Genomic DNA, 27,795 nt, shown 5'->3' with positions numbered 1-27,795 from the left:
CTGGCTCTATCAAACAACCAGACTCTACATTAAGAAAACCAACCATTTGAATATCCAGATGTACAGAAAAAAATTTAAAGGCATGTCTGCCTGCCCTAACCAAGGATTCCTTTAAATATGAAACTACTAAACATTTAAAATATGATTCAATATAAAAATTATACAGGAGTTTCAGGAACACCATCATTGAACACAGGTACCCAGTAATTATTTGCTGGTTGAATGAACATACCTATTGAAAATCAGTAGAATGAAATGGAAGAGCGTGGGTTGGGATCCAGTTAGCCCATGTTTGGCTTCCATCTCTGCCATTCATTAGCTCAGTACGACCTTCACGAAGGGACTTAAACTCTCACAGCTTTGTATTTCTGGTAGAGATAAAAGGAGCAAGTAAGCCTCCCTTGGAGTTAGCTGTATGGAATGAAAGGTATAGGTAAATAAAATGTGGGTGTATTTCATCATGTATGAGATTTTATCATGTATTATATAACACCATACATGATTTCTTTCACTTATCACTGCCTGCCTGACTGGGAGCAAATGAATGACAAGAACGAAACACAATTGTTATATTTCCAGAGATATAATATAGGTAACTATTTATAAATATACCTACATACTTAATTTGCATATATACACACATATATGGCACCTGCATAGGGCCTGGATAAGTGTGGTTCCTGTTGTGAAAGGTGACAAATTTGTCTGAATGTCTGACTCCATTTTTATATCTACAAAGGCCAGTCTTATGCATAACATTCCAGGACAGTGTCTTGCATGGGTACAAAATGGGGTAAAGGACTTTGTGTAACTGAAATTCTTACAGCCCTAAAATTATGGGAAAATGATTAGCAGTGTGGACGTGAACTGGGGCAGATGCAGGTTGTAACAATTGTGACCGTTATTGAGTGTGTGGTGATTTGTCGTCCTGCAGAGTAAATCCTGGGACTTAATCCCCTCCCCACGCTTACTTTATAGCAACACCCCACCCCCACCTCCGCTCCTACTCTCTTCATTAAAAATACAAAATGTGAGGGCCTCCTGTGACTTCCCAGGCTGGAGCAGCATGCAGACTGCCTCGGGTGTAGGGATGAGCAACGGTGTCCCCTCCGGAAACCAAAGGTGGCCCTGTGCTCAGTTTTCTGGCTTTTTCCCCCTTTCCTGCTGGCACTTCTAGATCATTTAATAAAGTTGAGAATTCTCACAAAGGGCCTTATAAACACATGTTATTAGATTTTAAATTTGATTTGGAAGTGCCTCTCCTCCTCCCTCTGAGTAAAGTGACCTTTGTAAATGGAGGGAAGTGGGTTTAGATGACAGTCATGATAAATGCGGTCATGTTCACTCAATAAAATAAGGCCCAGTGCATTTGAGGATAAATCAGTGAAATGTACAGCCCCACCTGTCTGTCTCCATCATTCATTCCCACTGTCACTTTCACAGTGGCTGATGGATCACAGTCACTGTAAAATTAGACAGCCTTTAATCTCATCTCATCCTGATTAGCTTCTCTTTACCCTTTCCCTCTAACTCACTGACTGACACGCTAAAAACTCACTCTGGGCTGTATGTGAACACAGAGCACAAACTTCTCCTCCAATGCCTGCTTGCGAGGGCAAGGCAGTGTCCATCCAGAGCGACATGGAAAGGGCCACGATGTGCTCCTAGTTATTCACAAGCTAGTCAGCACGGCGCCCGGTGCCACTGCGATCCAGTATTTGCTCTGCTCACTGCCCTGCTTCCCTTCGGCCTTCATCACAAGTCAAAGGATTGGGTTGTCTGCAAAACTAAAACATAGGTTTAATATAGGGTTTTTTCTAATAAATTCAGAGTGTTTTACACTCAGAATAATTTCAGAGACTTATCTGGGTGTATTTATTGCCTCTTGATTCATGGTAACAATTCAGCAAAGATAATAATTCAGGACTGAAAATACTGAAGTACTCAGCCAAGAAGTACAGCATACAAGGTATAAAAACAAGAGTGTATATGTGTAGATAAATGAGGAGACCTTCAAGTAGCCTTTATGTTAGGACTTCAAAGACCTTTTTTCTTTTTCTGAAGGTTTCAATAGTTAAGTGCAATAGCTCCATTTGTTTTCACAAAGCATAACAATAGGGGTAATCAAATGAGACAGAGGCTTAAGAATAAATCTTGTATTACTTCCTCCACTTAATTTCTGCCTGCCTGAATGAAAGAAAATGAATGGCAAGAATAAAACACAAGTATTCCTATATTGTAAGAGATTGTGCTTTATTATAAAGCTGGACTTCTAGTTAAAAACAAGATGATAATATAATTTTTCACTGTTTATAAGATTTGGTCATCGAACTGACCAAAACTTCAAGAACAGTATTAGAAGAGTGGCAGCCCTCAAGAAGCTGGCAGTAGATGGTGGCCCCTGTTCTCTCACACAGGTCTCATAGGGCTGGAGGCACACGGGTGATCAGCTCTATGCATTTGCACTGCCCGGAGGCTGTCCACAGGGCACACAGGTCGTGGGTGGTGCAGTTCGGTGTTTGGCATTTTGGAGCCATTATGAGATTCCAAACAATGACCAGTTAATTTAAAAAAACAAAAAGATGTCCAAAACATATCCAATCTTCTTTGCTCAATGAACTCAACATACACTCTGTCCCCCTGGCCTGCAGGCCACACAGTTAAAAGCATTTTCCAGAGAGATAACAGAAGGTTGAGGGGCAAAGGACATTCCCAAAGTGAGTTCCTAAATTAACCCAACTACTTTAATGGGCCCGCAGAACCACGCCATGTCCAATTTCTGCATCACCCCGGAAGCCAGTGACTTGCATACCAACGCCTTCTCCCTATGGGATATATGTCCAAAAACAATGAACATTCCCAATAAAGATCAATAAATAATAAAAGCTCCTAAAATCCTTTAAAATCCTGTAAGATGCTTACTTGATCTCATTTGCTTTTTCAGAAGGTGTGTTACAGGTTTTAAAACTATGCCTGTTTCTCATTTTTATTTACATATCTTAGCCTGCATCCATGCATCCTAAGAAAAAGAAAAAATTGAGGAACAAAATGAAATGAGAGACATACATCATCCAAATAAGTCGGGTGCAAGACAGGCCCCCCTCCGCCCCGGAAGGAGCGGAGCTCAGGCTGGCCTCACCTGGACGGGCCGCCCCAGCGCTCTGCTGACCCGCGTGCAGCAGTAAGCTCCCTGCCTGAGCGCTCACGCCACCTCCCATTTGTCCTCGCCTGGATTTAAGGCGCGCATATGATGAGCTGAGCAAGGACATCATTTTTCCTACTGGTGTCACTGGGCCCAAACCACCGTATGTGTAGGATAACTAATGCCGTGTAAGCGGACACTTACCATATGACATTGTAACAGCAGGGACTAGCGCTGCCCTGCACACGGGAGACAGGGGCGCCCCACCTTGGCTGTGTGTATCTCCCAAAAGAAAATGTAAATGAGAACAAATGCAGAGAAACCCGCTGCAGGGAGTTTCTGAGTATCACGCCCTCCTCACAGCCCTCCATCAGGGCAGGGGAGGATGTGGCCAGGGCAGTGGAAAGGTGTTCCTGACGGTTCTTATCGTTGTTACAGAAGAGCTCCTAAGCACAGAGATAGAAACTGTGTGATTGTGCTGCTAATAACCTTGTACAGGAAATTAAGCATATACATTTGGAGAAGGCATTAAATCAGCAGGACCCTAATTTAAAAACTTAGAACTGTATGGAAATTCAGCTTGCTCATTGCTGTGGAATAAAAGCTACCAAGCACTCGGAGTCTGTCTGTGGAAAGATTGCCAGCAAACCAAGTTTGGGAAGAGCATCTTCGTGGCTCCGAGTGGGCACAGGGGTTACTTTCGACCATTTGGGGTGCCAGTCATTGCTTCAGGTGTGATCCCCACCACCAGGCAGCTGAGGGGAACTTCGAATCTAAAGTAGCATGGCAGGTCGTTCTTGACTAATTTGTGGAATAACATTATGTAGAATTAATCAAAAGGGGTTGGACTTGAAATCTCTGTGAGCGCAGCACGGAGCCGCTGCGGACGGCGGTGCCCGCTCTGGGCTCCTCTTCCTCCTGATTCAGTCTTGCATTTGTACACTTCAGTGGAAGCGAAGAACGTGTGAGCCAGAGACTCACGTTCCAACGTACAAAGCTCACACTTCTCCTTTCTCCCTTCCAGTTATGCCGTACAACAGCGCCCACCACTGCGTTGTGGAGGTGGAGAACTTCTTGTTTGTGCTGGGTGGAGAGGACCAGTGGAACCCCAACGGTAACTATCCAGCCCCCCATAAGAGGTGCTCAGCCAGCACATGTGTGCTGGGAGGCACTCGGGGCAGTCTGCTTTGTAATTACTGAGGTAAATGTATTTCTGTGCTGCAGGGACAAATGAAGGAGCCGGTGAGTTGGGCTGACAGTTGGAGGGAGGGTCAGTCCTGAGCTTGCAGAGAACATGGGCAGCGGAGCATTCACCCAGGGACCGTCTGGGGATTTGGCTTGGCAGGGACACCCTAGCCCCTCACCTTATCCATCCCCTGAGAAATGCCACAAGCATAAGCCAGACCCCCTAGAGGTAGGTAGCAAGTGGCAGCTCTTAAGAATGCTCACCACCTTCTCCACCACTTTTCTCCCTTTTTATCAGAACAGCAGTGCAGCTTCAGTACGTGAGCATCCTGCATGGCCCAGGTGCACATGACCTTCATGGGGACCTTTTGCAGCGTTGCTCATCAACACACATTCTAGTTTTTGCACCTTTGCAAGGACCTTGTTCTCTTCCGCAGCTCATCCTGCATCCTCCCTGCTGATGATTACCTCCTAAATTTATCACCAAGGGAAAGTAAACATTTTAACATACTTCCCAAGCCAAACACCTGTGGGGAGAACACTGCACCTTGCAGAATATGCAAAATTATCAATATATTTTTTGGAAAGTTTGCTCAATTATCAATATATTTTTGTAAAGTTTGCACATGAAGGAGGAGGCACTGTTGTAGCCTTCTGTGTAACAGAGATAATTATGACTGAGAAAGCACAAAACAGCTTTCAGGTACACATTTTTACTTTAAAACCCCAGAACATCCAGCTGAAATTACATATATTGCATATATTTTATTGTGAATGCTCTCTTTTAGCATCTGCACCAAGGCAAATTATAGAAAATTGTTACATCTGTTCATTCTAGAAACTCTTAAAGGAAAACAACCCAGGCCACCCTCCAAGAACATTTCTTTGAAGAGAGGGGGGTGTTCTTTCTCAAGACCTGCAGTCTTCTTGGTTCATATCTTTCAATGTCAGAAAAAAGATGGTTCCTGGGCTTTGCGAGAAACAGATTTGGAACAGAATCAAAAATGATAAATTTAACAACTCTCCTCTAACTTGTCTTTGCAATGACAGATTTGATATGTTCCCCCAAAATCCTGGCGTGCATACAGTCCACTGTCAACTCCCCATTTTTGTTTAACCTAAAGTGATTTGCATGGAATGGAGCATTTGTAAGTAAACAGTGCACAGCCGTCAGGTTATCTACAAGGTTTGCGTATCAGGTGTATCAGCAAAGAGTCTGGAGGACATTATTTTTGAAGCCAGATTACAATCAGTACCTGAGAAGAGAGGGTTGGGATGCCCTGCCTCTGACTCCTCTCTGCTCACCTCCCTTCCCAGGCGGAACAGCATTCTGCTGAAATAACAGTCTTGGTGGACAACTCAGTTTTCACAAAACGCTGTGAACTTCCCATTCTTTTTTTTTTTTTTGCCCAATTTCTTATTTTTTAGATAGATTTTCTTAAGCCCATCTCTTCAAAGCTATGACCCAGCCCACCCCGTCCATCTTTTTTTTTTTTTTAATTTTCGTCAGTCTCCAATCTTCTGAAGCATAACAAACAAGTTCTTACATGGTGAACAAATTCTTACATAGTGAATAAGTTCTTACATGGTGAACAGTGCAAGGGCAGTCATCACAGAAACTTTCGGTTTTGATCATGCATTATGAACTATAAACAATCAGGTCAAATATGAATATTTGTTTGATTTCTATACTTGATTTATATGTGGATCTCACATTTCTCCCTTTATTATTATTATTATTATTTTTATTTTTAATAAAATGCTGAGGTGGTAGGTAGATGCAAGATAAAGGTAGAAAACATAGTTTAGTGTTGTAAGAGAGCAAATGTAGATGATCAGGTGTGTGCCTGTAGACTATGTGTTAATCCAAGCTAGACAAGGGCAATAAAACATCCACGGCTGCAGAAGATTTCTCTCAAAACAGGGGGGGTGAGGTTCTAAGCCTCACCTCTGTTGATCCCCAATTTCTCACCTGATGGTACCCCTGTGACTGTGCCTGTCTTAGATTGTTCCTCCCTCGAGGAATCTTACCCGTCTCTGGCTAACCAGTCATCTTCTGGGGTCATACAGGGAAATGTAAAGTTGGTAAGTGAGAGAGAGGCCATATTGTTTGAAAAGGTTAGCTTTTTACTTCTTTCCAGATTTATTCCCTGTGGTTTCTATGCCCAGCATTTGTCTTGAGGTATCTTTACCACTTGGAGGAATTATGATACTCGGTAAATTTGATATGAGGCACGAATTCTATTTAAGGGTTGTAATTAGGAAGAAAGAAGAAAAGCTACAGAAGTAGCAGGCAGAAGAAAACATGGGAAGATTGATTATTTCTTTGACATATCTTCTTGTAGAGTAACTTAAGCATGTATAGGTTTTAAGCTACTAATTAAATTGTGCACACACATTAACATAATAGGAATACAGTTACATAACCAAAGCAGATCTATAATTACCAGCCATCTCCAGTGAAACCAAGAAAACCAGTTAGGCATCCTAGGCATTTGTGAAAATTTATCTATGATATGATGGATATTGTCCAACTGTACTTGAACAGTCTGAGAGAAATCAGACAAATTAAAACAACCCATTCCTGGGAACTGTTCACATCCCATATGTTCTTTTAATAGTAGATAGTCTGGAGTTGTAAGATTTTGGAACGCTACAACTTGCACTTCTCCTAATTCTTGGTTGAGTTCCAACAGTATAGATCCAGTCAAATTTGTTGTTTTACTGTATGAACAGACCAGCTTAGATATCTCCTTCTTCATTCCCATGGCAAGTCTAGGAACCAGTGGGATGAGTGCATCTTCACCTGAAGCAGCGCATGGATCTTTGTTGGGGTTTTTTGATGATCATCTTCTGGCATGAGTCTTCCAGAGAGTGCTGATGTTGGAAGTTCTTCTTCATATCGTATCATAGTTCATTTTCTGGGTAGCCAAATTAGGCTTTGATCCTCTGTAAAAACAAAAACAGATCCTTTGCCCACACTTTGATATGCCCTTTATACCATTGTGTAGAACTCATTAGAGGTCACCAAACAGGAACTGCTTTTTTTTTTAAGAGAAAGGAATATTATCAGAAAAATGTACCTCCATAGACGATCGTCTGACACCCTTTAACTGATCAAAATTAAGGATATTTAAAGCATGCATTAATCATTGATTTACAGTTAGTTTTATCCTATCAGGGAGTAATCCCACTTATCTTTCTTTTTTTTTGTTATCATTAATCTACACTTACATGAAGAGCACTATGTCTACTAGGCTCTCCCCTGTACCAGGTACCCCCTATAAACCACTTTACAGTCACTGTCCATCAGCATAGCAAAATGTTGTAGAATCACTACTTGTCTTCTCTGTGTTGTACAGCCCTCCCTTTTCTCCCACCCCCCCGTTATGCGTGCTAATCTTAATATCCCCCTTCTTCTTCCCCCCCTTATCCCTCCCTACCCACCCATCCTCCCCAGTCCCTTTCCCTTTGGTACCGGTTAGTCCATTCTTGGGTTCTGTGATTTCGCTGCTGTTATGTTCCTTCAGTTTTTCCTTTGTTCTTATACTCCACAGATGACTGAAATCATTTCGTATTTCTCTTTCTGCACTTGGCTTATTTCACTGAGCATAATACCCTCCTGCTCCATCCATGTTGCTGCAAATGGTAGCATTTGCCCTCTCCTTATGGCTGAGTAGTATTCCATTGTGTATATGTCCCACATCTTCTTTATCCATTCATCTATCAATGGACATTTAGGTTGCTTCCAGTTCTTGGCTATTGTAAATAGTGCTGCGATAAACATAGGGGTGCATCTGTCTTTCTCAAACTTGATTGCTGCGTTCTTAGGGTAAATTCCTAGGAGTGAAATTCCTGGGACAAATGGTAAGTCTGTTTTGAGCATTTTGATGAACCTCCATACTGCTTTCCACAATGGTTGAACTAATTTACATTCCCACCAGCAGTGTAGGAGGGTTCCCCTTTCTCCACAGCCTCGCCAACATTTGTTGTTGTTTGTCTTTTGGATGGCAGCCATCCGTACTGGTGTGAGGTGATACCTCATTGTAGTTTTAATTTGCATTTCTCTGATAATTAGCGATGTGGAGCATCTTTTCATGTGTCTGTTGGCCATCTGTATTTCTTTTTTGGAGAACTGTCTGTTCAGTTCCTCTGCCCATTTTTTAATTGGGTTATTTGTTTTTTGTTTGTTGAGGCATGTGAGCTCTTTATATATTTTAGACATCAAGCCTTTATCGGATCTGTCATTTACAAATATATTCTTCCATACTGTAGGGTTCCTTTTTGTTCTATTGATGTTGTCTCTGTCTGTACAGAAGCTTTTCAGCTTGATATAGTCCCACTTGTTCATTTTTGCTGTTGCTTTACTTGCCTGGGGAGATATGTTCAAGAAGAGGTCACTCATGTTTATGTCTAAGAGGTTTTTGCCTATGTTTTCTTCCAAGAGTTTAATGGTTTCATGACTTACAATCAGGTCTTTGATCCATTTTGAGTTTACCGTTATATATGGGGTTAGACAATGGTCCAATTTCATTCTCCTACATGTAGCTGTCCATTTTTGCTAGCACCATCTGTTCAAGAGACTGTCATTTTGCCATTGTATGTCCATGGCTCCTTTATCAAATATTAATTGACCATATATGTTTGGGTTAATTTCTGGAGTATCTAATCTGTTCCACTGGTCTGTGGCTCTGTTCTTGTGCCAGTACCAAATTGTCTTGATTACTATGGCTTTGTAGTAGAGCTTGAAGTTGGGGAGTGAGATCCCCCCTACTTTATCCTTCTTCCTCAGGATTGCTTTGGCTTTTCAGGGTCTTTGGTGTTTCCATATGAATTTTTGAATTATTTGTTCCAGTTCATTGAAGAATGTTGCTGGTAATTTGATAGGGATTGCATCAAATCTGTATATTGCTTTGGGCAGGATGGCCATTTTGACGATATTAATTCTTCCTAGCCACGAGCATGGGATGAGTTTCCATTTGTTAGTGTCCCCTTTAATTTCTCTTAAGAGTGACTTGTAGTTTTCAGAGTATAAGTCTTTCACTTCTTTGGTTAGGTTTATTCCTAGGTATTTTATTCTTTTTTTTGAGAGGGCATCTCTCATATTTATTGATCAAATGGTTGTTAACAACAATAAAATTCAGTATAGGGGGGTCAATCCTCAATGTACAATCATTAATCCATCTCAAGTCTAATTCTCGTCAGTCTCCAATCTTCTGAAGCATAACGAACAAGTTCTTACATGGTGAACAAATTCTTACATGGTGAATAAATTTTTACATGGTGAACAGTACAAGGGCATTCATCCAGAAACTTTCGGTTTTGATCACGCATTATGACCTATAAACAATCAGGTCAAATATGAATATTCGTTTGATTTTTATACTTGATTTATATGTTGATCCCACATTTCTCCCTTTATTATTATTATTATTTTTATTTTTAATAAAATGCTGAAGTGGTAGGTAGATGCAAGATAAAGGTAGAAAACATAGTTTAGTGCTGTAAGAGGGCAAATGTAGATGATCAGATGATCAGGTGTATGCGTATGGACTAAGTATTAATCCAGGCTAGACAAGGGCAGCAAAACATCCACGGATGCAGAAGATTTCTCTCAAAGCAGGGGGGGTGAGGTTCTGAGCCTCACCTCTGTTGATCCCCAAATTCTCACCTGATAGCCCCCCTGCGACTGTGCCTGTCTTAGGTTGTTCCTCCCTTGAGGAATCTCACCCGTCTCTGGCTAACCAGTCATCTTCCGGGGCCATACAGGGAAATGTAAAGTTGGTAAGTGAGAGAGAAGCCATATTGTTTGAAAAGGTTAGCTTTTTACTTCTTTGCAGATTTATGCCCTGTGGCTTCTATGCCCAGCACTTGTCCTTAGGTATCTTTACCACCTGGAGGAATTATGATACTCGGTAAATTCGATATGAGGCACGAATTCTATTTAAGGGTTGTAATTAGGAAGAAAGAAGAGAAGTTATAGATGTAGCATATGGAAGGAAACATGGGAGGATTGATTATTTCTTTGACTTATCTTCTTGTAGAGTACCTTAAGTATGTATAGGTTTTAAAGTACTAACTAATTTGCACACACATATTAACATAATAGGAATACGGTGACATAAACAAAGCAAATCTATAATTACCATCCATCTCCAGTGAAGCCAAGAAAACCATTTAGGCACCCTAGGCATTTGTGAAAATTTGTCTATGATATGATGGATATTGTCCAACTGTACTTGAACAGTCTGAGAGAAGTCAGACAAATTAAAGCAGCCCATTTCTGGGATCTGTTCACATCCCATATGTTCTTTTAACCATAGATAGTCTATAGTCATAAGATTTTGGAGTGCTACAACTTGCACCCCTCCCAACTCGTGATTGAGTTCCAACAGTACAGATCCGGTCAAATTCGTTCTCTCACTGTGTGCACATGCCAGCCTAGACATCTCTCTCCTCATTCCCATGGCAAGTCCAAGAGATGGTGGGCTGGATGCAGCCACAACTGCAGCATCGTCCAGATCCCTGTGGAGGCTTTTTGATGATCATCCCCCGGCACAAGTCCTCCAGAGAGTGCTGATGCCGGAAGCTCCTCCTCATATGGTATCTTAGTTCATTTTCTGGGTATCCAAGCTAGGCCTTGATCTTCTGCATAGAAACAAACAGACCCTTTGCCCACACTTTGACATGCCCTCTACACCACTGTGTAGAACTCATTGGAGGTCAGCACACAGTAACTGCTTTTTTTATTATTATTATTAAGAGAAAGGAATATTATCAGAAAAGAGTATCTCCATAGCTGATCATCTGACACCCTTTAAGTGATCAACATTAAGGATATTTAAAGCATGCGTTGATCTTTGATTTACCAATAGTTTTATCCTATCAAGTAGTAATCCCCCTTTTCTTTCTTTCTTTCTTTCCTTCTTTTTTTTTTTAATTTTTAATCTACACTTACATGAAGAAAACTATGTTTACTATGCTCTCCCCTATATCAGGTCCCCCCTAACAACCACATTACGGTTACTGTCCATCAGCTTAGCAAAATGTTGTAGAGTCACTACTTGTCCTCTCTGTGTTGTGCAGCCCACCCTCCCCTTTCTCCCTCCCCCCCCATGCATGCTAATTTTAATACCCCCCTTTCTTCCTCCCCACCCCCTTATCCCTCCCTGCCCACCCATCCTCCCCAGTTCCTTTCCTTTTGGTACCTGTTAGTCCATTTTTGGGTTCTGTAATTCCGCTGCTGTTTTGTTCCTTCAGTTTTTCCTTTGTTCCTATACTCCTCAGATGAGTGAAATCATTGGTATTTCTCTTTCTCTGCTTGGCTTATTTCACTGAGCATAATACTCTCCAGCTCCATCCATGATGTTGCAAATGGTTGGATTTTTCCACTTCTTATGGCTGAGTAGTATTCCATTGTGTATATGTACCACATCTTCTTTATCCATTCATCTACCGATGGACATTTAGGTTGCTTCCAATTCTTGGCTATTGTAAATAGTGCTGCGATAAACATAGGGGTGCATCTGTCTTTCTCAAACTTGATTGCTGTGTTCTTAGGGTAAATTCCTAGGAGTGGAATTCCTGGGTCAAATGTTAGGTCTGTTTTGAGCATTTTGATGAACCTCCATACTGCTTTCCACAATGGTTGAACTAATTTACATTCCCACCAGCAGTGTAGGAGGGTTCCCCTTTCTCCACAGCCTCGCCAACATTTGTTGTTGTTTGTCTTTTGGATGGCAGCCATCCGTACTGGTGTGAGGTGATACCTCATTGTAGTTTTAATTTGCATTTCTCTGATAATTAGCGATGTGGAGCATCTTTTCATGTGTCTGTTGGCCATCTGTATTTCTTTTTTGGAGAACTGTCTGTTCAGTTCCTCTGCCCATTTTTTAATTGGGTTATTTGTTTTTTGTTTGTTGAGGCATGTGAGCTCTTTATATATTCTGGACGTCAAGCCTGTATCGGATCTGTCTTTTTCAAATATATTCCCCCATACTGTAGGGTTCCTTTTTGTTCTATTGATGGTGTCTTTTGCTGTACAGAAGCTTTCCAGCTTAATGTAGTCCCACTTGCTCATTTTTGCTGTTGTTTTCCTTGCCCGGGGATATATGTTCAAGAAGAGGTCACTCATGTTTATGTCTAAGAGGTTTTTGCCTATGTTTTTTTCCAAGAGTTTAATGGTTTCATGACTTACATTCAGGTCTTTGATCCATTTTGAGTTTACCTTTGTATATGGGGTTAGACAATGGTCCAGTTTCATTCTCCTACATGTAGCTGTCCATTTTTGCCAGCACCATCTGTTCAAGAGACTGTCATTTTGCCATTGTATGTCCATGGCTCCTTTATCAAATATTAATTGACCATATATGTTTGGGTTAATTTCTGGAGTCTCTAATCTGTTCCACTGGTCTGTGGCTCTGTTCTTGTGCCAGTACCAAATTGTCTTGATTACTATGGCTTTGTAGTAGAGCTTGAAGTTGGGGAGTGAGATCCCCCCTACTTTATCCTTCTTCCTCAGGATTGCTTTGGCTTTTCAGGGTCTTTGGTGTTTCCATATGAATTTTTGAATTATTTGTTCCAGTTCATTGAAGAATGTTGCTGGTAATTTGATAGGGATTGCATCAAATCTGTATATTGCTTTGGGCAGGATGGCCATTTTGACGATATTAATTCTTCCTAGCCACGAGCATGGGATGAGTTTCCATTTGTTAGTGTCCCCTTTAATTTCTCTTAAGAGTGACTTGTAGTTTTCAGAGTATAAGTCTTTCACTTCTTTGGTTAGGTTTATTCCTAGGTATTTTATTCTTTTTTTTGAGAGGGCATCTCTCATATTTATTGATCAAATGGTTGTTAACAACAATAAAATTCAGTATAGGGGGGTCAATCCTCAATGTACAATCATTAATCCATCTCAAGTCTAATTCTCGTCAGTCTCCAATCTTCTGAAGCATAACGAACAAGTTCTTACATGGTGAACAAATTCTTACATAGTGAATAAATTTTTAAATGGTGAACAGTACAAGGGCATTCATCCAGAAACTTTCGGTTTTGATCACGCATTATGACCTATAAACAATCAGGTCAAATATGAATATTCGTTTGATTTTTATACTTGATTTATATGTTGATCCCACATTTCTCCCTTTATTATTATTATTATTTTTATTTTTAATAAAATGCTGAAGTGGTAGGTAGATGCAAGATAAAGGTAGAAAACATAGTTTAGTGCTGTAAGAGGGCAAATGTAGATGATCAGATGATCAGGTGTATGCGTATGGACTAAGTATTAATCCAGGCTAGACAAGGGCAGCAAAACATCCACGGATGCAGAAGATTTCTCTCAAAGCAGGGGGGGTGAGGTTCTGAGCCTCACCTCTGTTGATCCCCAAATTCTCACCTGATAGCCCCCCTGCGACTGTGCCTGTCTTAGGTTGTTCCTCCCTTGAGGAATCTCACCCGTCTCTGGCTAACCAGTCATCTTCCGGGGCCATACAGGGAAATGTAAAGTTGGTAAGTGAGAGAGAAGCCATATTGTTTGAAAAGGTTAGCTTTTTACTTCTTTGCAGATTTATGCCCTGTGGCTTCTATGCCCAGCACTTGTCCTTAGGTATCTTTACCACCTGGAGGAATTATGATACTCGGTAAATTCGATATGAGGCACGAATTCTATTTAAGGGTTGTAATTAGGAAGAAAGAAGAGAAGTTATAGATGTAGCATATGGAAGGAAACATGGGAGGATTGATTATTTCTTTGACTTATCTTCTTGTAGAGTACCTTAAGTATGTATAGGTTTTAAAGTACTAACTAATTTGCACACACATATTAACATAATAGGAATACGGTGACATAAACAAAGCAAATCTATAATTACCATCCATCTCCAGTGAAGCCAAGAAAACCATTTAGGCACCCTAGGCATTTGTGAAAATTTGTCTATGATATGATGGATATTGTCCAACTGTACTTGAACAGTCTGAGAGAAGTCAGACAAATTAAAGCAGCCCATTTCTGGGATCTGTTCACATCCCATATGTTCTTTTAACCATAGATAGTCTATAGTCATAAGATTTTGGAGTGCTACAACTTGCACCCCTCCCAACTCGTGATTGAGTTCCAACAGTACAGATCCGGTCAAATTCGTTCTCTCACTGTGTGCACATGCCAGCCTAGACATCTCTCTCCTCATTCCCATGGCAAGTCCAGGAGATGGTGGGCTGGATGCAGCCACAACTGCAGCATCGTCCAGATCCCTGTGGAGGCTTTTTGATGATCATCCCCCGGCACAAGTCCTCCAGAGAGTGCTGATGCCGGAAGCTCCTCCTCATATGGTATCTTAGTTCATTTTCTGGGTATCCAAGCTAGGCCTTGATCTTCTGCATAGAAACAAACAGACCCTTTGCCCACACTTTGACATGCCCTCTACACCACTGTGTAGAACTCATTGGAGGTCAGCACACAGTAACTGCTTTTTTTATTATTATTATTAAGAGAAAGGAATATTATCAGAAAAGAGTATCTCCATAGCTGATCATCTGACACCCTTTAAGTGATCAACATTAAGGATATTTAAAGCATGCGTTGATCTTTGATTTACCAATAGTTTTATCCTATCAAGTAGTAATCCCCCTTTTCTTTCTTTCTTTCTTTCCTTCTTTTTTTTTTTAATTTTTAATCTACACTTACATGAAGAAAACTATGTTTACTATGCTCTCCCCTATATCAGGTCCCCCCTAACAACCACATTACGGTTACTGTCCATCAGCTTAGCAAAATGTTGTAGAGTCACTACTTGTCCTCTCTGTGTTGTGCAGCCCACCCTCCCCTTTCTCCCTCCCCCCCCATGCATGCTAATTTTAATACCCCCCTTTCTTCCTCCCCACCCCCTTATCCCTCCCTGCCCACCCATCCTCCCCAGTTCCTTTCCTTTTGGTACCTGTTAGTCCATTTTTGGGTTCTGTAATTCCGCTGCTGTTTTGTTCCTTCAGTTTTTCCTTTGTTCCTATACTCCTCAGATGAGTGAAATCATTGGTATTTCTCTTTCTCTGCTTGGCTTATTTCACTGAGCATAATACTCTCCAGCTCCATCCATGATGTTGCAAATGGTTGGATTTTTCCACTTCTTATGGCTGAGTAGTATTCCATTGTGTATATGTACCACATCTTCTTTATCCATTCATCTACCGATGGACATTTAGGTTGCTTCCAATTCTTGGCTATTGTAAATAGTGCTGCGATAAACATAGGGGTGCATCTGTCTTTCTCAAACTTGATTGCTGTGTTCTTAGGGTAAATTCCTAGGAGTGGAATTCCTGGGTCAAATGTTAGGTCTGTTTTGAGCATTTTGATGAACCTCCATACTGCTTTCCACAATGGTTGAACTAATTTACATTCCCACCAGCAGTGTAGGAGGGTTCCCCTTTCTCCACAGCCTCGCCAACATTTGTTGTTGTTTGTCTTTTGGATGGCAGCCATCCGTACTGGTGTGAGGTGATACCTCATTGTAGTTTTAATTTGCATTTCTCTGATAATTAGCGATGTGGAGCATCTTTTCATGTGTCTGTTGGCCATCTGTATTTCTTTTTTGGAGAACTGTCTGTTCAGTTCCTCTGCCCATTTTTTAATTGGGTTATTTGTTTTTTGTTTGTTGAGGCATGTGAGCTCTTTATATATTCTGGACGTCAAGCCTGTATCGGATCTGTCTTTTTCAAATATATTCCCCCATACTGTAGGGTTCCTTTTTGTTCTATTGATGGTGTCTTTTGCTGTACAGAAGCTTTCCAGCTTAATGTAGTCCCACTTGCTCATTTTTGCTGTTGTTTTCCTTGCCCGGGGATATATGTTCAAGAAGAGGTCACTCATGTTTATGTCTAAGAGGTTTTTGCCTATGTTTTTTTCCAAGAGTTTAATGGTTTCATGACTTACATTCAGGTCTTTGATCCATTTTGAGTTTACCTTTGTATATGGGGTTAGACAATGGTCCAGTTTCATTCTCCTACATGTAGCTGTCCATTTTTGCCAGCACCATCTGTTCAAGAGACTGTCATTTTGCCATTGTATGTCCATGGCTCCTTTATCAAATATTAATTGACCATATATGTTTGGGTTAATTTCTGGAGTCTCTAATCTGTTCCACTGGTCTGTGGCTCTGTTCTTGTGCCAGTACCAAATTGTCTTGATTACTATGGCTTTGTAGTAGAGCTTGAAGTTGGGGAGTGAGATCCCCCCTACTTTATCCTTCTTCCTCAGGATTGCTTTGGCTTTTCAGGGTCTTTGGTGTTTCCATATGAATTTTTGAATTATTTGTTCCAGTTCATTGAAGAATGTTGCTGGTAATTTGATAGGGATTGCATCAAATCTGTATATTGCTTTGGGCAGGATGGCCATTTTGACGATATTAATTCTTCCTAGCCACGAGCATGGGATGAGTTTCCATTTGTTAGTGTCCCCTTTAATTTCTCTTAAGAGTGACTTGTAGTTTTCAGAGTATAAGTCTTTCACTTCTTTGGTTAGGTTTATTCCTAGGTATTTTATTCTTTTTTTTGAGAGGGCATCTCTCATATTTATTGATCAAATGGTTGTTAACAACAATAAAATTCAGTATAGGGGGGTCAATCCTCAATGTACAATCATTAATCCATCTCAAGTCTAATTCTCGTCAGTCTCCAATCTTCTGAAGCATAACGAACAAGTTCTTACATGGTGAACAAATTCTTACATAGTGAATAAATTTTTACATGGTGAACAGTACAAGGGCATTCATCCAGAAACTTTCGGTTTTGATCACGCATTATGACCTATAAACAATCAGGTCAAATATGAATATTCGTTTGATTTTTATACTTGATTTATATGTTGATCCCACATTTCTCCCTTTATTATTATTATTATTTTTATTTTTAATAAAATGCTGAAGTGGTAGGTAGATGCAAGATAAAGGTAGAAAACATAGTTTAGTGCTGTAAGAGGGCAAATGTAGATGATCAGATGATCAGGTGTATGCGTATGGACTAAGTATTAATCCAGGCTAGACAAGGGCAGCAAAACATCCACGGATGCAGAAGATTTCTCTCAAAGCAGGGGGGGTGAGGTTCTGAGCCTCACCTCTGTTGATCCCCAAATTCTCACCTGATAGCCCCCCTGCGACTGTGCCTGTCTTAGGTTGTTCCTCCCTTGAGGAATCTCACCCGTCTCTGGCTAACCAGTCATCTTCCGGGGCCATACAGGGAAATGTAAAGTTGGTAAGTGAGAGAGAAGCCATATTGTTTGAAAAGGTTAGCTTTTTACTTCTTTGCAGATTTATGCCCTGTGGCTTCTATGCCCAGCACTTGTCCTTAGGTATCTTTACCACCTGGAGGAATTATGATACTCGGTAAATTCGATATGAGGCACGAATTCTATTTAAGGGTTGTAATTAGGAAGAAAGAAGAGAAGTTATAGATGTAGCATATGGAAGGAAACATGGGAGGATTGATTATTTCTTTGACTTATCTTCTTGTAGAGTACCTTAAGTATGTATAGGTTTTAAAGTACTAACTAATTTGCACACACATATTAACATAATAGGAATACGGTGACATAAACAAAGCAAATCTATAATTACCATCCATCTCCAGTGAAGCCAAGAAAACCATTTAGGCACCCTAGGCATTTGTGAAAATTTGTCTATGATATGATGGATATTGTCCAACTGTACTTGAACAGTCTGAGAGAAGTCAGACAAATTAAAGCAGCCCATTTCTGGGATCTGTTCACATCCCATATGTTCTTTTAACCATAGATAGTCTATAGTCATAAGATTTTGGAGTGCTACAACTTGCACCCCTCCCAACTCGTGATTGAGTTCCAACAGTACAGATCCGGTCAAATTCGTTCTCTCACTGTGTGCACATGCCAGCCTAGACATCTCTCTCCTCATTCCCATGGCAAGTCCAGGAGATGGTGGGCTGGATGCAGCCACAACTGCAGCATCGTCCAGATCCCTGTGGAGGCTTTTTGATGATCATCCCCCGGCACAAGTCCTCCAGAGAGTGCTGATGCCGGAAGCTCCTCCTCATATGGTATCTTAGTTCATTTTCTGGGTATCCAAGCTAGGCCTTGATCTTCTGCATAGAAACAAACAGACCCTTTGCCCACACTTTGACATGCCCTCTACACCACTGTGTAGAACTCATTGGAGGTCAGCACACAGTAACTGCTTTTTTTATTATTATTATTAAGAGAAAGGAATATTATCAGAAAAGAGTATCTCCATAGCTGATCATCTGACACCCTTTAAGTGATCAACATTAAGGATATTTAAAGCATGCGTTGATCTTTGATTTACCAATAGTTTTATCCTATCAAGTAGTAATCCCCCTTTTCTTTCTTTCTTTCTTTCCTTTTTTTTTTTTTTTAATTTTTAATCTACACTTACATGAAGAAAACTATGTTTACTATGCTCTCCCCTATATCAGGTCCCCCCTAACAACCACATTACGGTTACTGTCCATCAGCTTAGCAAAATGTTGTAGAGTCACTACTTGTCCTCTCTGTGTTGTGCAGCCCACCCTCCCCTTTCTCCCTCCCCCCCCATGCATGCTAATTTTAATACCCCCCTTTCTTCCTCCCCCCCCCCTTATCCCTCCCTGCCCACCCATCCTCCCCAGTTCCTTTCCTTTTGGTACCTGTTAGTCCATTTTTGGGTTCTGTAATTCCGCTGCTGTTTTGTTCCTTCAGTTTTTCCTTTGTTCCTATACTCCTCAGATGAGTGAAATCATTGGTATTTCTCTTTCTCTGCTTGGCTTATTTCACTGAGCATAATACTCTCCAGCTCCATCCATGATGTTGCAAATGGTTGGATTTTTCCACTTCTTATGGCTGAGTAGTATTCCATTGTGTATATGTACCACATCTTCTTTATCCATTCATCTACCGATGGACATTTAGGTTGCTTCCAATTCTTGGCTATTGTAAATAGTGCTGCGATAAACATAGGGGTGCATCTGTCTTTCTCAAACTTGATTGCTGTGTTCTTAGGGTAAATTCCTAGGAGTGGAATTCCTGGGTCAAATGTTAGGTCTGTTTTGAGCATTTTGATGAACCTCCATACTGCTTTCCACAATGGTTGAACTAATTTACATTCCCACCAGCAGTGTAGGAGGGTTCCCCTTTCTCCACAGCCTCGCCAACATTTGTTGTTGTTTGTCTTTTGGATGGCAGCCATCCGTACTGGTGTGAGGTGATACCTCATTGTAGTTTTAATTTGCATTTCTCTGATAATTAGCGATGTGGAGCATCTTTTCATGTGTCTGTTGGCCATCTGTATTTCTTTTTTGGAGAACTGTCTGTTCAGTTCCTCTGCCCATTTTTTAATTGGGTTATTTGTTTTTTGTTTGTTGAGGCATGTGAGCTCTTTATATATTCTGGACGTCAAGCCTGTATCGGATCTGTCTTTTTCAAATATATTCCCCCATACTGTAGGGTTCCTTTTTGTTCTATTGATGGTGTCTTTTGCTGTACAGAAGCTTTCCAGCTTAATGTAGTCCCACTTGCTCATTTTTGCTGTTGTTTTCCTTGCCCGGGGATATATGTTCAAGAAGAGGTCACTCATGTTTATGTCTAAGAGGTTTTTGCCTATGTTTTTTTCCAAGAGTTTAATGGTTTCATGACTTACATTCAGGTCTTTGATCCATTTTGAGTTTACCTTTGTATATGGGGTTAGACAATGGTCCAGTTTCATTCTCCTACATGTAGCTGTCCATTTTTGCCAGCACCATCTGTTCAAGAGACTGTCATTTTGCCATTGTATGTCCATGGCTCCTTTATCAAATATTAATTGACCATATATGTTTGGGTTAATTTCTGGAGTCTCTAATCTGTTCCACTGGTCTGTGGCTCTGTTCTTGTGCCAGTACCAAATTGTCTTGATTACTATGGCTTTGTAGTAGAGCTTGAAGTTGGGGAGTGAGATCCCCCCTACTTTATCCTTCTTCCTCAGGATTGCTTTGGCTTTTCAGGGTCTTTGGTGTTTCCATATGAATTTTTGAATTATTTGTTCCAGTTCATTGAAGAATGTTGCTGGTAATTTGATAGGGATTGCATCAAATCTGTATATTGCTTTGGGCAGGATGGCCATTTTGACGATATTAATTCTTCCTAGCCACGAGCATGGGATGAGTTTCCATTTGTTAGTGTCCCCTTTAATTTCTCTTAAGAGTGACTTGTAGTTTTCAGAGTATAAGTCTTTCACTTCTTTGGTTAGGTTTATTCCTAGGTATTTTATTCTTTTTTTTGAGAGGGCATCTCTCATATTTATTGATCAAATGGTTGTTAACAACAATAAAATTCAGTATAGGGGGGTCAATCCTCAATGTACAATCATTAATCCATCTCAAGTCTAATTCTCGTCAGTCTCCAATCTTCTGAAGCATAACGAACAAGTTCTTACATGGTGAACAAATTCTTACATAGTGAATAAATTTTTACATGGTGAACAGTACAAGGGCATTCATCCAGAAACTTTCGGTTTTGATCACGCATTATGACCTATAAACAATCAGGTCAAATATGAATATTCGTTTGATTTTTATACTTGATTTATATGTTGATCCCACATTTCTCCCTTTATTATTATTATTATTTTTATTTTTAATAAAATGCTGAAGTGGTAGGTAGATGCAAGATAAAGGTAGAAAACATAGTTTAGTGCTGTAAGAGGGCAAATGTAGATGATCAGATGATCAGGTGTATGCGTATGGACTAAGTATTAATCCAGGCTAGACAAGGGCAGCAAAACATCCACGGATGCAGAAGATTTCTCTCAAAGCAGGGGGGGTGAGGTTCTGAGCCTCACCTCTGTTGATCCCCAAATTCTCACCTGATAGCCCCCCTGCGACTGTGCCTGTCTTAGGTTGTTCCTCCCTTGAGGAATCTTACCCGTCTCTGGCTAACCAGTCATCTTCCGGGGCCATACAGGGAAATGTAAAGTTGGTAAGTGAGAGAGAAGCCATATTGTTTGAAAAGGTTAGCTTTTTACTTCTTTGCAGATTTATGCCCTGTGGCTTCTATGCCCAGCACTTGTCCTTAGGTATCTTTACCACCTGGAGGAATTATGATACTCGGTAAATTCGATATGAGGCACGAATTCTATTTAAGGGTTGTAATTAGGAAGAAAGAAGAGAAGTTATAGATGTAGCATATGGAAGGAAACATGGGAGGATTGATTATTTCTTTGACTTATCTTCTTGTAGAGTACCTTAAGTATGTATAGGTTTTAAAGTACTAACTAATTTGCACACACATATTAACATAATAGGAATACGGTGACATAAACAAAGCAAATCTATAATTACCATCCATCTCCAGTGAAGCCAAGAAAACCATTTAGGCACCCTAGGCATTTGTGAAAATTTGTCTATGATATGATGGATATTGTCCAACTGTACTTGAACAGTCTGAGAGAAGTCAGACAAATTAAAGCAGCCCATTTCTGGGATCTGTTCACATCCCATATGTTCTTTTAACCATAGATAGTCTATAGTCATAAGATTTTGGAGTGCTACAACTTGCACCCCTCCCAACTCGTGATTGAGTTCCAACAGTACAGATCCGGTCAAATTCGTTCTCTCACTGTGTGCACATGCCAGCCTAGACATCTCTCTCCTCATTCCCATGGCAAGTCCAGGAGATGGTGGGCTGGATGCAGCCACAACTGCAGCATCGTCCAGATCCCTGTGGAGGCTTTTTGATGATCATCCCCCGGCACAAGTCCTCCAGAGAGTGCTGATGCCGGAAGCTCCTCCTCATATGGTATCTTAGTTCATTTTCTGGGTATCCAAGCTAGGCCTTGATCTTCTGCATAGAAACAAACAGACCCTTTGCCCACACTTTGACATGCCCTCTACACCACTGTGTAGAACTCATTGGAGGTCAGCACACAGTAACTGCTTTTTTTATTATTATTATTAAGAGAAAGGAATATTATCAGAAAAGAGTATCTCCATAGCTGATCATCTGACACCCTTTAACTGATCAACATTAAGGATATTTAAAGCATGCGTTGATCTTTGATTTACCAATAGTTTTATCCTATCAAGTAGTAATCCCCCTTTTCTTTCTTTCTTTCTTTCCTTTTTTTTTTTTTTTAATTTTTAATCTACACTTACATGAAGAAAACTATGTTTACTATGCTCTCCCCTATATCAGGTCCCCCCTAACAACCACATTACGGTTACTGTCCATCAGCTTAGCAAAATGTTGTAGAGTCACTACTTGTCCTCTCTGTGTTGTGCAGCCCACCCTCCCCTTTCTCCCTCCCCCCCATGCATGCTAATTTTAATACCCCCCTTTCTTCCTCCCCCCCCCTTATCCCTCCCTGCCCACCCATCCTCCCCAGTTCCTTTCCTTTTGGTACCTGTTAGTCCATTTTTGGGTTCTGTAATTCCGCTGCTGTTTTGTTCCTTCAGTTTTTCCTTTGTTCCTATACTCCTCAGATGAGTGAAATCATTGGTATTTCTCTTTCTCTGCTTGGCTTATTTCACTGAGCATAATACTCTCCAGCTCCATCCATGATGTTGCAAATGGTTGGATTTTTCCACTTCTTATGGCTGAGTAGTATTCCATTGTGTATATGTACCACATCTTCTTTATCCATTCATCTACCGATGGACATTTAGGTTGCTTCCAATTCTTGGCTATTGTAAATAGTGCTGCGATAAACATAGGGGTGCATCTGTCTTTCTCAAACTTGATTGCTGTGTTCTTAGGGTAAATTCCTAGGAGTGGAATTCCTGGGTCAAATGTTAGGTCTGTTTTGAGCATTTTGATGAACCTCCATACTGCTTTCCACAATGGTTGAACTAATTTACATTCCCACCAGCAGTGTAGGAGGGTTCCCCTTTCTCCACAGCCTCGCCAACATTTGTTGTTGTTTGTCTTTTGGATGGCAGCCATCCGTACTGGTGTGAGGTGATACCTCATTGTAGTTTTAATTTGCATTTCTCTGATAATTAGCGATGTGGAGCATCTTTTCATGTGTCTGTTGGCCATCTGTATTTCTTTTTTGGAGAACTGTCTGTTCAGTTCCTCTGCCCATTTTTTAATTGGGTTATTTGTTTTTTGTTTGTTGAGGCATGTGAGCTCTTTATATATTCTGGACGTCAAGCCTGTATCGGATCTGTCTTTTTCAAATATATTCCCCCATACTGTAGGGTTCCTTTTTGTTCTATTGATGGTGTCTTTTGCTGTACAGAAGCTTTCCAGCTTAATGTAGTCCCACTTGCTCATTTTTGCTGTTGTTTTCCTTGCCCGGGGATATATGTTCAAGAAGAGGTCACTCATGTTTATGTCTAAGAGGTTTTTGCCTATGTTTTTTTCCAAGAGTTTAATGGTTTCATGACTTACATTCAGGTCTTTGATCCATTTTGAGTTTACCTTTGTATATGGGGTTAGACAATGGTCCAGTTTCATTCTCCTACATGTAGCTGTCCATTTTTGCCAGCACCATCTGTTCAAGAGACTGTCATTTTGCCATTGTATGTCCATGGCTCCTTTATCAAATATTAATTGACCATATATGTTTGGGTTAATTTCTGGAGTCTCTAATCTGTTCCACTGGTCTGTGGCTCTGTTCTTGTGCCAGTACCAAATTGTCTTGATTACTATGGCTTTGTAGTAGAGCTTGAAGTTGGGGAGTGAGATCCCCCCTACTTTATCCTTCTTCCTCAGGATTGCTTTGGCTTTTCAGGGTCTTTGGTGTTTCCATATGAATTTTTGAATTATTTGTTCCAGTTCATTGAAGAATGTTGCTGGTAATTTGATAGGGATTGCATCAAATCTGTATATTGCTTTGGGCAGGATGGCCATTTTGACGATATTAATTCTTCCTAGCCACGAGCATGGGATGAGTTTCCATTTGTTAGTGTCCCCTTTAATTTCTCTTAAGAGTGACTTGTAGTTTTCAGAGTATAAGTCTTTCACTTCTTTGGTTAGGTTTATTCCTAGGTATTTTATTCTTTTTTTTGAGAGGGCATCTCTCATATTTATTGATCAAATGGTTGTTAACAACAATAAAATTCAGTATAGGGGGGTCAATCCTCAATGTACAATCATTAATCCATCTCAAGTCTAATTCTCGTCAGTCTCCAATCTTCTGAAGCATAACGAACAAGTTCTTACATGGTGAACAAATTCTTACATAGTGAATAAATTTTTACATGGTGAACAGTACAAGGGCATTCATCCAGAAACTTTCGGTTTTGATCACGCATTATGACCTATAAACAATCAGGTCAAATATGAATATTCGTTTGATTTTTATACTTGATTTATATGTTGATCCCACATTTCTCCCTTTATTATTATTATTATTTTTATTTTTAATAAAATGCTGAAGTGGTAGGTAGATGCAAGATAAAGGTAGAAAACATAGTTTAGTGCTGTAAGAGGGCAAATGTAGATGATCAGATGATCAGGTGTATGCGTATGGACTAAGTATTAATCCAGGCTAGACAAGGGCAGCAAAACATCCACGGATGCAGAAGATTTCTCTCAAAGCAGGGGGGGTGAGGTTCTGAGCCTCACCTCTGTTGATCCCCAAATTCTCACCTGATAGCCCCCCTGCGACTGTGCCTGTCTTAGGTTGTTCCTCCCTTGAGGAATCTTACCCGTCTCTGGCTAACCAGTCATCTTCCGGGGCCATACAGGGAAATGTAAAGTTGGTAAGTGAGAGAGAAGCCATATTGTTTGAAAAGGTTAGCTTTTTACTTCTTTGCAGATTTATGCCCTGTGGCTTCTATGCCCAGCACTTGTCCTTAGGTATCTTTACCACCTGGAGGAATTATGATACTCGGTAAATTCGATATGAGGCACGAATTCTATTTAAGGGTTGTAATTAGGAAGAAAGAAGAGAAGTTATAGATGTAGCATATGGAAGGAAACATGGGAGGATTGATTATTTCTTTGACTTATCTTCTTGTAGAGTACCTTAAGTATGTATAGGTTTTAAAGTACTAACTAATTTGCACACACATATTAACATAATAGGAATACGGTGACATAAACAAAGCAAATCTATAATTACCATCCATCTCCAGTGAAGCCAAGAAAACCATTTAGGCACCCTAGGCATTTGTGAAAATTTGTCTATGATATGATGGATATTGTCCAACTGTACTTGAACAGTCTGAGAGAAGTCAGACAAATTAAAGCAGCCCATTTCTGGGATCTGTTCACATCCCATATGTTCTTTTAACCATAGATAGTCTATAGTCATAAGATTTTGGAGTGCTACAACTTGCACCCCTCCCAACTCGTGATTGAGTTCCAACAGTACAGATCCGGTCAAATTCGTTCTCTCACTGTGTGCACATGCCAGCCTAGACATCTCTCTCCTCATTCCCATGGCAAGTCCAGGAGATGGTGGGCTGGATGCAGCCACAACTGCAGCATCGTCCAGATCCCTGTGGAGGCTTTTTGATGATCATCCCCCGGCACAAGTCCTCCAGAGAGTGCTGATGCCGGAAGCTCCTCCTCATATGGTATCTTAGTTCATTTTCTGGGTATCCAAGCTAGGCCTTGATCTTCTGCATAGAAACAAACAGACCCTTTGCCCACACTTTGACATGCCCTCTACACCACTGTGTAGAACTCATTGGAGGTCAGCACACAGTAACTGCTTTTTTTATTATTATTATTAAGAGAAAGGAATATTATCAGAAAAGAGTATCTCCATAGCTGATCATCTGACACCCTTTAACTGATCAACATTAAGGATATTTAAAGCATGCGTTGATCTTTGATTTACCAATAGTTTTATCCTATCAAGTAGTAATCCCCCTTTTCTTTCTTTCTTTCTTTCCTTTTTTTTTTTTTTTAATTTTTAATCTACACTTACATGAAGAAAACTATGTTTACTATGCTCTCCCCTATATCAGGTCCCCCCTAACAACCACATTACGGTTACTGTCCATCAGCTTAGCAAAATGTTGTAGAGTCACTACTTGTCCTCTCTGTGTTGTGCAGCCCACCCTCCCCTTTCTCCCTCCCCCCCATGCATGCTAATTTTAATACCCCCCTTTCTTCCTCCCCCCCCCCCTTATCCCTCCCTGCCCACCCATCCTCCCCAGTTCCTTTCCTTTTGGTACCTGTTAGTCCATTTTTGGGTTCTGTAATTCCGCTGCTGTTTTGTTCCTTCAGTTTTTCCTTTGTTCCTATACTCCTCAGATGAGTGAAATCATTGGTATTTCTCTTTCTCTGCTTGGCTTATTTCACTGAGCATAATACTCTCCAGCTCCATCCATGATGTTGCAAATGGTTGGATTTTTCCACTTCTTATGGCTGAGTAGTATTCCATTGTGTATATGTACCACATCTTCTTTATCCATTCATCTACCGATGGACATTTAGGTTGCTTCCAATTCTTGGCTATTGTAAATAGTGCTGCGATAAACATAGGGGTGCATCTGTCTTTCTCAAACTTGATTGCTGTGTTCTTAGGGTAAATTCCTAGGAGTGGAATTCCTGGGTCAAATGTTAGGTCTGTTTTGAGCATTTTGATGAACCTCCATACTGCTTTCCACAATGGTTGAACTAATTTACATTCCCACCAGCAGTGTAGGAGGGTTCCCCTTTCTCCACAGCCTCGCCAACATTTGTTGTTGTTTGTCTTTTGGATGGCAGCCATCCGTACTGGTGTGAGGTGATACCTCATTGTAGTTTTAATTTGCATTTCTCTGATAATTAGCGATGTGGAGCATCTTTTCATGTGTCTGTTGGCCATCTGTATTTCTTTTTTGGAGAACTGTCTGTTCAGTTCCTCTGCCCATTTTTTAATTGGGTTATTTGTTTTTTGTTTGTTGAGGCATGTGAGCTCTTTATATATTCTGGACGTCAAGCCTGTATCGGATCTGTCTTTTTCAAATATATTCCCCCATACTGTAGGGTTCCTTTTTGTTCTATTGATGGTGTCTTTTGCTGTACAGAAGCTTTCCAGCTTAATGTAGTCCCACTTGCTCATTTTTGCTGTTGTTTTCCTTGCCCGGGGATATATGTTCAAGAAGAGGTCACTCATGTTTATGTCTAAGAGGTTTTTGCCTATGTTTTTTTCCAAGAGTTTAATGGTTTCATGACTTACATTCAGGTCTTTGATCCATTTTGAGTTTACCTTTGTATATGGGGTTAGACAATGGTCCAGTTTCATTCTCCTACATGTAGCTGTCCATTTTTGCCAGCACCATCTGTTCAAGAGACTGTCATTTTGCCATTGTATGTCCATGGCTCCTTTATCAAATATTAATTGACCATATATGTTTGGGTTAATTTCTGGAGTCTCTAATCTGTTCCACTGGTCTGTGGCTCTGTTCTTGTGCCAGTACCAAATTGTCTTGATTACTATGGCTTTGTAGTAGAGCTTGAAGTTGGGGAGTGAGATCCCCCCTACTTTATCCTTCTTCCTCAGGATTGCTTTGGCTTTTCAGGGTCTTTGGTG

General features: G+C 40.5%; 1 protein-coding gene across 2 annotated transcripts in view; it reads left to right on the top strand.

The window, feature by feature from the left end:
- The window catches only part of KLHL14 (kelch like family member 14), a 185,959-nt gene that overhangs the window by 70,155 nt on the left and 88,009 nt on the right, over positions 1–27,795 (top strand). For both annotated transcript variants that reach the window (XM_037004747.2, XM_073212730.1), the window contains exon 4: positions 4,167–4,256. In XM_037004747.2, coding sequence (XP_036860642.2) covers positions 4,167–4,256 — 90 coding nt within the window. The remainder of the gene's footprint in view (positions 1–4,166; positions 4,257–27,795) is intronic.

Source organism: Manis javanica, chromosome 9 (assembly GCF_040802235.1).
Source record: "Manis javanica isolate MJ-LG chromosome 9, MJ_LKY, whole genome shotgun sequence".
Classification (NCBI taxonomy): domain Eukaryota; kingdom Metazoa; phylum Chordata; class Mammalia; order Pholidota; family Manidae; genus Manis; species Manis javanica.
Note: the sequence above shows the minus strand (reverse complement) of the source record. Positions and strands in the feature narration are given on the sequence as shown.